The following is a 12,234-nucleotide window of genomic DNA, read 5'->3' on the forward strand; positions in this document are numbered from 1 at the left end:
TGGAAAGGAACGCAGACACCCTCTGCCTTTTCCTACCTACCATCTGTCTGTCTGTCTATCTATCTATCTATCTATCTATCCATCTATCTGTCTATCATCTGTCTGTCTATCTATCCATTACTGTCTTCTGGGTGCACCTTTTCTTTTCTCGTGTATATCTGAAGCACCTATACAAAAAGCAGCTTCAGAGACATTTTCATGGGGACTCCGGCAAGGAAAGAAAGAGTTAAAGTCCCCCTCCCCACCCTAAACAGTCCTGCGGGTGCTTAAGCTCCCCTCTGAGTGCTCTAAAAATGTGCTTTGCTGATTAGATTCATACAATTAGTTTGGCCCTTAAGTGGAGAGTTTTAGAGGTAGAGACAAAAAGGCAGAAATGTACTAATGAATTTCCTGTTCATGGACCCAAAACAGAAAGAAAGAGGGAAAAGAGTTCTACCCTATACATAACAGAGGTCTAGGTACACGGGACGTGGGTGGCGCTGTGGTCTAAACCACCGAGCCTAGGTCTTGCCGATCAGAAGGTTGGCGGTTTGAATCCCTGCAACGGAGTGAGCTCCCGTTGTTCAGTCCCAGCTCCTGCCCACCTAGCAGTTTGAAAGCACATCAAAGTGCAAGTAGATAAATAGGTACCGCTCCAGCGGGTGTTTCCGTGAGCTGCTCTGGTTTGCCAGAAGCGGCATAGTCATGTTGGCCACATGACCTGGGAGCTGTCTGTAGACAAACGCCGGCTCCCTTGTCCAACCCCAGAGTTGTCCGCGACTGGACCGTGACTGGTCAGGGGTACCTTTACTTTTACCTTTTATGTATGAATAGCTTTTATTTCTGTAGGGGCAGGATTGGGACAAGCTGGACAACCTCAGGAGTGGGACCATGAAGCCACATGGAGGGGACTAACAGAATACAGCCGTAGCAGGAAGGCAGCCTCTACTGATAGATTGTGTGCTTGGCGATTGTGTGCTGCAAGGGGCGTGAGAGCAGGCTCTTAGTGGTGGAGGAAATATATTCTGTGCATGTTCACAGTCACACCCTTCCTGTTTAATCAAAGGGTGTAAAGGACTCATAAAATGGACCTTGGGTCCTGTTGTTATTACTTGGCCCCACCTTTCCCAGGGAGTCCAAGACAGTGCTCATTGTTTTGTGCCCTGCTCATTGTATTTCCACAACAACCCCTTAAGGTAGTTACTAAGACTTCAGTGCTGATATTGACAACTAGTTCAGGGACTGAGTCCACACTCAAATTAAGCCATGCTGTTTATATTAACAGATTTGATAGCTACACTTCTACTAGGCTGAGTTGTTTAAATCATAATCAATAAATGCTTTGATTTAATTAACATGATTAATTGTCATATACCCCCGGGGAGTTGAAGGTCTGGTGGGGAATCAATGTGATATTTTGTGTGGTGTACAGCCTCACATTTGTTTTAGGCGTGATTGTGCCATGTAAACTGGAGGATTAAATTGAAACCTAAAAGACGATAATTGAAAAGCAAAATGTACCTTTAAAACAGGGAAATTAGATGCAGGCTAAACTTTTGTTGCCTTAGCTCAATAGTATCATTTAACAAAAAAAAAAAAAGGCGCTGTTAAAATAGACTAAGCTGAAAAGTTAATTATATAAAAAGTACACATTAATGAACATAATTAAAAATGGACTTTTGCTGACCTCCGAAGGGAACAAAGGCTCATTGCAAACTTCACAGGGTTTTACATTTGGCAAGAGCAGTACAGTATCTGTGGTAATTAGACTTTCAACACGTTTGGCTATGCTAATTGGATCTAAGTTCTAATTAGTTTCTTTATGTAACTAAGAATGACACAGTGCTGAATGAATTTAATGTGCTTTTACAGCTCAACCTGGCTGTTGGCATCAGTTTCCATCCCTCTTTTCATTCAGAAGGCTTGCCTTTATTTCATCTGTAAGATGGCTGTGATTAATTTTTACAAGGAAATGCATCTATGGATGTTTTGCGTCTGAACTTTTGACTGGCCTTTGGATATTTGTGTGGATTAGCAAGTGAGTAGTCCACACCATTATGTCAATCACAGAACATGGGAAGCTTGCCTGAGGGCCAAACTAGTTGCTGTGCTAAGGCTGTGACTCACAGTGGCCATAAAGGGCAATCATGTGTCATCAACCCCCCTACACAATGTCCCAACATCACTTTCTCTTCTTTCATGAATAACTAGAACCTGAGGACATCCAATGAAGCTGAATATTAGAAGATGGTGGGCTGGGGAAAATGAAAGAACGAACAGAGCACAGTTAAGCTATGGAGTTCGCTTCTACAAGACGTAGCGATAGCCACTGACATGGATAGCTTTATAATGATTCTGGACACATTCATGATGGATAAGGCTAAAAGCCTCAATGACTATGTTCTACCTTTGCTGTCAGAGGAAGTGTGCCTTAGAAAGGCAGTTGCTGGGAATCGCAAATTGGGGGAGAGCTGTTGTACATAGGTCCTGCTTCCTGGCTTTTCATGGGCATCTGGTTTGCCACCGTGAGAACAGAATTCTGGACTAGATGGGCTTTTGAGTTGATACAACAGGGCCCTTCTCATACAAATTCAGATGGTCAGTGCTGACAACACTGGAGCCAAAAAAGGCACTAAACTGGACAAGACACACACTATTAACAATCATATGAATAGTGTTTTTAAAGAGCAGAAAGGTGGCATCGACACCCCACCAAGTTGAATTGGAGTCTTGGCAGGGGTGGAGGGACTTTAAGCCTTCCTTCTCTGTAGTGGTTCCCATGTGGATCAGAAACCCTGTGCCTGCTATTTGCTTTGAAAGAAAAGCATTTGATGGTGCTAATCATAGGTTCCCCCTGGTGTAGACAGGTAATGTTGTTGGACTACAGTTCCCATTATCCTTGACCTTTGGATATGCTGACTGGGCCTGATGGAGTTGGAAATCCAACAACATCTTAGGATTCTACTTCAAAAAAATGTCAAAGGAGATCCCACAGGTCTGATGTCTGCCCCTGCCTACAGATGTATCAGAGCAAACAACAATCTGCTTAAAACGCAAATTGACATTTGCTCCAATTGCAAAAGGCAGCTTCTCGCAGAGGCAAAACAACAACACCCCACAATCAGACCTTTTAAGTGCAGCCCTGTGCCTGGAAAGAGCAGGGCAAAAGATAAATGTGGATAAACTCTAATTCTTCAATCTTCTTTTGGAATTTTGTACCTGGCATCTTGTGGGTCTGTCAAACGCCAGACCTCTTGATTAATGACTAAATTGTTTGAGTATACCCTTGAACTTCTTTTAGAGGGCCAGGAAAAAACTTCCTAATTCAGGCTCCCATCAATGGAGCTGATTAGAGCTCTAGGCCATTCCTGTGCACCTCATTTGTCCTTCTAATCCCACGTTGAAAGCTTTCTTAGCTCTTGTAGATTATAGATTGACTTCTCCATGCACTCATTTCCTTCAAAGGTTGCTGAAAAGTACCCTACTGTTGCAAACACTGGATAAAGGGGTTTGGCTGCATCTTGTGTTCTGCTAGCCAAGGATGATTAAAATGCAGTTCCATGCATTTCATATACCCTAGTGTCGAAGGCACCTTATATAGAATAAAAATTACATTATTAATACATATGATTTCTTCTGATGATCCTAAACCAATTAGGAACTCTCCATTAACTTCAGGGAGAGGCTGAACAAGAACCTGAAAGTGACCTATCTGCAAGAAAACATTAATTTTATTCTTTTAGCAACAAGCCAGCAGTGGATAGCATTTCCCAAAGGATGCTGGAGAAATGGCTTAAACAGAATGGTGAATTCAGTTTAAAGGGATGCGCACTACTCTTTTCTAGAAAAGTTGTTGCTAGAGCAAATGTCAGAAAGTATCCCTGAAAAACGATCTACGAGGGTAGCACTGAAATTCCTCATAGTCTCAACTTTCATACTGAGAAGCCTGGTGGGAAACATTTGGCTCATGGGCCATAACTTCGCCATCCCTATTTTAATGTTCGTCATTGGCTTCAGAGTCCACACTAAATCTCATCTCTGTTATGTATTTTACTGTTGGTCCCTTACAATATTGACTGATGCTGAGAATAGATAGATAGATGACAGATAGATAGATAGATAGATGATATATAGATACACACACCTACCTGGATATATCTATGTATGAATCAGTTTTATCCCAGCTTTTACAGAGTCCAAAGAGGCTTTCAAAATAAGCCACAAAATACAATGAAACAATCAGGACAACAATCATGGATGGAAAACTGTTGAGCTACCCTTCCCATCATTCTTGACCATTTGTCATCAGGGTTGATGGAAGTTGGAGTCCAACCACACTTCAAGGGCGATAGGTTTCCCCATCCCTACTTTAAATAGAAATAACTGCTCATATTTCATGATCAACAGAGTGACACATCTTTTTCTGTGTTTCAGCTGGGCTGCTGGAATCCTGTCACTGGTCTCAACGGCTCATTAACAGACAGAAGGCTGGAGAATAACATGCGTGGGGTGGTCCTACGTGTAGTGACAGTGCTGGTAAGCAGAATCTGATTTTCCTCTTGAAATAAAAAACATAAAAATATATATACTTTCTTTTGGCTCTTCACTTACAGTCAGTTGGCTACTATTTAGAAGAAAAAGCAAAGCAACCAAACTATGACGTTATTCAACAATTTGAGCAAAATAATGTGAAACTTTTCTACTGACTATTGTACCATCAGGCTTATAGTTGTCAATTTTTGCCACCCCGCAAAATAATTATTTTACCAATAGAGTTAAATTTCAGCATGGAATTAAATGCATTGTTCTGCTTCTTCCATCACCGTGTGCTAAGTTATGTGAGCCATGTGCATTAGTTGGAAAGGGCAAAACAAAGTGGGCCCGTTAGCTCAAGCTCTAAATGATGCATAAGAGGCAGTCATCCACCAATTACTGCAGCAAATTGATTGCCGTTTCACACAAATTACTGCACTCAGAAAATATTAAAGATAATCTTAGGGTGAATTACATTAGTTCAGTAAAACAATCGCTACACTCTTGTCAGCCATATTTTGCTTTTGCTTTCTGAGTATTCTGAGTCGTATGCCAGGCACAAAGCAAGGCGTGAAAAAGATTACGATGATTAACAATGATTCGAACAGTTAAAATTTACTGTAAGTGCTATACACAGATTAAGAAGACGACAATCCCTGCCCACATACTTACAGTCTGGCAAAGCAATTCAAACCACCTTTGTGGTTTGTGGCTGGGAGGAGGGGATGGATTAGGCAGAGGTGCCCCTCCACACAGCTCTGCTAGACTGCAGCTAGCCACCACCTATGGAGTGATGCCTCTTCCACCTGTTGAACAGTGGGATCTGTGCAAGTGGCAGGCAGTGGAGAGTACCAGAATGGGGCTTACTGGCACAGGGCTGAGCTGCCGTTGGAGCCATTGCCCTCATTTAGCAGCATGATGACAACTCTGCCATACTGAGTCATGTCATTAATCCATCTAATTTAACATTGTCTACTCCGACTGCCAGTAGTTCTCCAGAGTGGAAAATGACAGAGGCCTTTTGCATCTCTACTGAGATGCTAGTGATTAAACCTGCATGCAAAATGTGTGTTCTACCACTTACCTATGGTCCCTTATCTGGCACTGACAGATCACCATTTTTAGAAGACTGACAGAAACTTACTTTGGATGTTATCTGAAGTTCTTTTTAGTGGATCTTTGTTGCAGTTTGCATGTTGTTGTTGTTGTTGTTGTTGTTGTTGTTGTTGTTGTTGTTGTCATCTTCATTTTTGATATTGCACCATCTAATCCCCCAAGTCAGGAGGATTCTCAGCTGCTGTGAATGAGTTCCAGTTTTAATTGTCTGCAGATTCTCCTTCAACCAGAATTAGTAGTGACACGGCAGACAGGTCACAGGGAAACAGTTTCTGACCCACAGGACTCTCAGTTCGAGACCCACAGCAGCAACCCCTTCTTCTTTTCAATGCTTTCTATTTTGTAAACAAGACTCGTACCTTTTCCACTAGACTAAACTAAGTTGGAGTGAGCAACTGCAAAGTGACAAGGCTGTATTATTTGTAGTTTGTGTGTTCCAGCTAATTTGATGTTCATCAAAGTTAGCATCACAGTAGCAGAAGCTGGTCTTTGTACTTTGCTTGCTACAGATTCGAAATGGATTGAACATAATATCCCTGCAATGAAAATGCTCAGTGAATGTTCCCTATCAAACATAATTCAAATTAGTTTCTCGTTGTATTTTCCCCTGCTTCTATAATTTCATCTCTATTTTATCATTTCAGTTAGCTGGCCAGCATGCGTTCTTCTGGCAAACAACTATATTATGAAGATTTAGTGACTTTGATACTTATGTGCATAGGAAAAAGAAATGCACCATTACCCACGCCAATATAGGCTCATATGATCTGAGAGAGATTTAAAGTTCAGGATTTCACACATGACAGATTGGTTATTCCACCTCCATCCTCACACCTGCTGGTGTTCACCCCGCAACAATTTTTGTTTAGAAAACAATGAAAACACATTTCACCTGAATAAAAATCTATATTTAATATGTGCCCATATGCATGTTCAGTTGTACAACATTATAAAATAAGAAAGCCTGGATTCAGATACCCAGTTCTTTCAACCACCTGGTCTACTGTCCCAATCCCTAGGGCCATCATTTTATAGAACTGTAGAGGTGGAAGAGATTCCAAGGATCATCTAATCTAACAGCCTGCAGTGCAGGAATCTCAGCTAAAGCATCCATGACAGATGGCCACTCAACCTCTGCTTAAAAGCCTCTAGAGAAGGAGTGTCATCAACTTCTAAGGGAGAACATTCCACTGTCAAACATTCTTCCTGATGCTTAATTGGAATCTCCTTTCTTATACCTTGAATCTACTGGTTACGGTCCTACCCTCTAGAGCAGCAAAAAACAAGTTTGCTCTGTCTTCCATGTGACAGCCCTTCAGATATTTAAAGAGGACTATCATGTCACCTCTCAATCTCATCTTATCCAGGCTAAACATACCCAACTCCCTCAGCCATTCCTCATAAGGCTTGATTTCCAGACCCTTGGTCCTCTTGGTCACCCTTCTCTGAACATGTTCAAGTTAGTCAATATCCTTCTTAAACTGTGGTGCCCAGAACTGGACACAGTACTCCAAGTATGATCTGACCAAGGCAGAATAGAGTGGTACAATATTTCCCTTGATCTGGAAACTAGACTTTGATTGATGCAACCTAGAATAGCATTAGCTTAATTTGCTGCTGTATCATACTGTTGACGCATGTTAAACTTGTGGTCTACTAAGATCCCTAGATCTTTTTCACACATACTACTGGCAAGGCATGTGCCCCCTATCTTATATTTGTGCCGCTAGCTACAATTATTCCTACCTAAGTGTTGAACCTTACATTTGTCTCTATTCAAATTCATTTTGTTAGTTTGGACCTAGTTCTCCAAAGGTTTTTTTGAATCACTATTCTGTATTAGCTACCCCTCCCAGTTATTTGATGAGCATCCCCTCAATTTCTTCACCCGAGTCCAGCATTGAAAGACATTGAACAACAATGGACCCAGGATGGAACCCTGTGGCATCCCACTTGTCACTTTTTTCCAGTATGATGAGAACCATTAGTGAGCACTTTTTGGGTTTAGTCAACCAGCTACAAATCCACTTAATAATCTCATGCAGCCCACATTTTACCTGCTTTTCCACAAGAATATCTTGGGGGACTTTGTCAGAATCCATACAGAAATCAATATACATTCCCCTGATCCACCAAGATTGTAATTCTATCAAAAAAAGAAAGAAATGAGATTCATCTGGCATGACTTGTTTTTTTAGAACCCATGCTGGGTTCTGCAAACTACATCTCCTGAAGACAATCCAGTGTACTGAATAGGCTGTAGTTATTATGTCTGAAACAACCACTGTTGCCAGATGGTTGTGTAGAGGAGTCATACAAAACAGCACAGAATTCAGCAGAATGGGGACACAGCTTGAAATTACCCACATATTCGTTCATTACATTTATATCCTGCCTCTCCTCCATCATGAAACTTGAAAGCTGCCAAAATGGGGTCTCTGGGTGGTCACCCATCTAGGTACTGAGAAGACTCAAACCTTCTTAACTTCAACAAGTTGCACATCATGTTCCTTCAGGGCATAGTCCTGGGACCAAGTCAGCTGTGAACTTGCCCTGTAAGTTATCCCATTACAGTCGTACCTCTTGTTATGTCAGTCTTTGGTTGTGTTTTTTCAGGATGCGAACGTGGCAAACCCAGAAGTGTATACTTCTGGGTTTTGACATGTGCACATGCGCAGAAGCAGCACTCTAGTTGCAGACTTTTCAGGGTGCGAACGGCACCCCGGAACGGATCAAGTCTGTAACTAGAGGTACCACTGTATTCCTTGTCACCTATGTGTTGCAACGCCTTCTCTGTCCCATAGGGGATGGTGGCGGTAAGGAAACCTTGAGGGATGTAGGGCAGTCTTAGAAGGATAATAGGTCTACATTACCCATTTGCTGTGCCAGCAAGAACTTCCTGCTGGAGGAACAGGGTGTGCCTTCCTCTGCACACTTGAAGATTTTAAGTTCAAGTCCTGCTACGTGGACTTAATGCCTTTTACCAAGCATGAAATACCACTCTAACTTCCTTAGTCCTTCCCCAACTGTTCCTGTATGTGGATCTGGGGTGTCACTCCTCCGAAAGCAGGAGTATGGCTTCTGTTCTATAATACCCAAATTATTTAGGACAGTGGCGTGAATGCTGTAAAGAAAAGGAAGATAACACTAGGTGAATCTCTCCACTTTAGTGTGTTATCATCTACTTGTGTGCCCACAAAGTTAAGGTGGACTGATAGTATTGCTCTTTCAGCTCTGATGAACTTTGATGACATTACACATTTAGGGCTCAGCAAAAAACAAAACTCGGGTTCTGCTTTCATGATTATGGCTTACTCATTGCGTTGCAATTGTGTGGGATGGAACCTTTATTCAACCTAAGAATAAAAATGCACTTGTCTCTCAACAGATCTAGGCTGGCTTAGGAAGAGAGCATTAGTAGGCACTGGTTTCTAATTTTAGCCCACTGTACCTTTTGTTGTCTCAAATCTTTTAGTTGTCGTGATGGATAATGAAGGAGGTAATGAGAAAATGTTATATAAAGTAGCAGGGAAATTTTTTAGTGTATACCATTAATTGGGAACAGTAGTTTGTTATGGGTACTTGGAATTTAGCTCTGTGAGGGGTTTCCTAACAATTCTCAGCATCCATTGATAAATGACAGTTCCCCAAGATTATTTGGGGGAAGTGACAATAGCTAAAATGATATGAGACTGTTTAAAATATATGGTGTGCATGTGACCCAAGTCAGTACATAGATTGTCAGCTTTCTTGCAAGAAGCAGATAGAACTGAGCCAAAACCATGAATCCAATTTTGATTTTGTGTGTGTGTTCACTGACACCCTTGAAAGTATTGCTATATATATATATATATATATATATATATATATATATATATGACACTCAAACAGCTTGATTTAGCCAGCAATCTTCCTTCCTCTCTCTCCTCACTCTTTCACTTTGAAGCATAAAGGAGAGGGCTCTCATTCTGGCAAAAGTCTAGTTCTCCGTAGGAATATAGGAAGCTGCCTTCTACTGACTCAGATCATTTATCCATCTAGCTCAGTATTGTCTACACAGGAGGCAGCAGTTCTTCTGGGTTTCAAGCAGAGTGTTCTATCCCACCCTACCTGGAGATGTGGGGAATTGAACCTGGAACCTTCTACATTGCAAAAGAGATGATCTCTCACTGAGCTACAGCCTTTCCTTGACTTCCTTGAATTTGTAGTCCAGAAGCACCTGGAGGGCCATGCCCTTGAGCTGTGCTGCTCTGGTGACCTTGTGGGAAATTAAAATGACTGTATGTTTCTGCCACAGCCAAGTAAGGCCATGTCTGGGAGCCCAAACATATAGGAGTGATTCCTCTAGACGCTCCTTTGCCAAAGGCATGCTCAGTCCTTTTGCTGACCCTGAGCATGAGTGCCCAGTGGCATAGCATAATAGACAAAATATGGCACATTACAGATCACATGCAAAATCTGAAAGATAGATGGGACATTATAGCTGGAATTTCCATTCCTTACAACTGTAAAATGTGTTTGATGGGGCCACCAGGGGCCGGGGTGAAATTGCTTCAGGGCTATAACTGGCCTAGAGGCAGCCAATTGTCTATACCTGCTTTTGACTGGACTTAATCATCCAGAGGTCCTTTACCTTTACCTTACTACCTGCTTTAAAGAACTGGTGTTCTTTCCAGAACTTAATGTCAGCCACTCTACTGACAATTATGTTCTGTTTTCACAGTAATGACATTTCAGTTCTGCCCACCCTCCTGAAGCCTGTTTATATCATGTTGGTATATTTTCTATTGACGTGCTGCAAATGATCCTATATCCTAGCACACAATCATGAATTCTAACACACATTGCCTATTTCTCTTTGAAAGGAAATATTCATCATAAAGCAAGGGAGGCTCATACAGCCAACCGTAAGAAAGGGGAGATGAAGTATGCAAATATATTCAGATGCCCAATAATGGCGCAGGGTACCATCACACTTGTCTTTTTCTCCAGTATTGATACCATTTGCTTACTCATTTATTTCAAAGCTTTGGCTGTTTTTTTTAAAAAAAATAGTATTTCATTTATTTTCTCAAAAAAAAAAGGCTATTGGGAGGATTCATTAAAAAACAAAAACAGCTCTCTTGTACTCTTTTATATTGTGAATCTTTCCCCATCCCTGCTTCATATGAAGTGCTGGGTTGCTTCAGATTTGCATGGTCTCTTCTATTTATTTTTCTACTGGCAGTCCACCAGTGGGTTTTTACATTTAAAGTAAGTGATCAGTTGACTAATGAATCATCTAGCACTTGCTGGTTCCTGAGACTCTTGCACAGAATGCACTGCTCCAGGAAAGCACTTTGTATGAAAAGTACCTGGTTGGATCAATGCATTGCACATGCACTTCTTTCTGGATCAATCCATTCTTTGCAATTATCCTCCAAGTGTCATTTGGAATACTGGAAGTTGGCCTATGTTCTGCTATTAGATCATTGTCTACAGCAGCAGTTCTCAACCTGTGGGTCTCCAGATGTTGTTGGACTACAACTCCCATCATCCCTGAGCTCTGGCCTTGCTAGCTAGGGGTGATGGGAGTTGTAGTTCAACAACATCTGGGGACACATAGGTTGAGAAAGGCTGCCCACATCTTTTTCTTTAAACAAATTGGTGATTTCAGAGAAAGAAGAGGGACTGTGAAGAGGGGTGTACAATATCTGTCCCTATCAGGGGTTGATTGGTGAGTGCTAGAAGAGATAAGAGTCCGGGAATCCAGCCATATTTACAATATTTATTGGTTTCTTGCTGCTATTTACACGGAGCTCTGAGAGTACATCTGCATCATGGAGTGTCAGTTGCAGAGACTGCCAATTTTTTTCTCTTTCTTCCAGCATAGCCACTTCCGGAACCCTCCCCCTTTCCTTCCTTTGTTACGAGAATGGCTGGGCCCCAGAAGCTGCTCCCCCCTCTCCGATTCATTGCTTCCTGACAACCCTTCATCACCCTCCTCCTCCGAGGAAGTACAACTGCTAACTATCGGAGGCTTATCTCTATAGGTCCCCATTCTCTCCCCCTTCTCTGCCTCCAATTCCCTGACAGCCTCCCACCCACTCTCTGTTTCTATTCACTCTTCTCACTAAACAGATCCTAGTCTCCTTTCATTTCATTCCTTCCATCTTGCTTTCTGTGGGACCAATATGGTGCAGTGATTTGGGGAGATTGGACATTTGTCCAATAAAACATCTAATCTTGCTTACAAACCCTGTTCAGTGGGATGGCCTTGAACAAGGCATGATCTCGCTACCTTTTTCACCTAATAGGCCTGTTGTGTTTATGTGTGTGTTGCATGTGTATTGTGATTATTCAAAAACAAAGTCCAATTAGGTGCCACTGTGAATTCTCACATTTGTTTCTTGCTACTCTTGTCTCTCCTTCTCTTCCTTCTATTTTAATGTAGTAGTAAGATCCTCGGGACAGATACCTGTCATACTGTTGTTCTGTAAAGTACCATTATGTTCAGGCTGTGAGTGCTGCTATTTATGTTGTCTAAATGGCATCACCCACACAAAAGAAAAAGGGTATCAGCTGGCCCAGTGGACCTCCCCCGCCCCCGGGGTTTTGCAGAACTAC

At 41.9% G+C, this 12,234-nt stretch overlaps 1 protein-coding gene across 7 annotated transcripts in view; it reads left to right on the forward strand.

Moving 5' to 3' along the window:
* Positions 1 to 12,234, forward strand: part of GRID2 (glutamate ionotropic receptor delta type subunit 2) — an 830,074-nt gene that overhangs the window by 627,670 nt on the left and 190,170 nt on the right. For all 7 annotated transcript variants that reach the window (XR_014223025.1, XR_014223026.1, XM_082236355.1 and 4 more), the window contains exon 9: positions 4,414 to 4,515. Coding sequence is in view for 5 of the 7 variants with exons in the window: in XM_082236355.1 (XP_082092481.1) it covers positions 4,414 to 4,515 (102 nt within the window). In the remaining 2 variants the exon portion in view is untranslated. The remainder of the gene's footprint in view (positions 1 to 4,413; positions 4,516 to 12,234) is intronic.

The sequence above is a fragment of the Podarcis vaucheri genome, assembly GCF_965113315.1.
Source record: "Podarcis vaucheri genome assembly, chromosome: 9".
Taxonomy (NCBI): Eukaryota; Metazoa; Chordata; class Lepidosauria; order Squamata; family Lacertidae; genus Podarcis; species Podarcis vaucheri.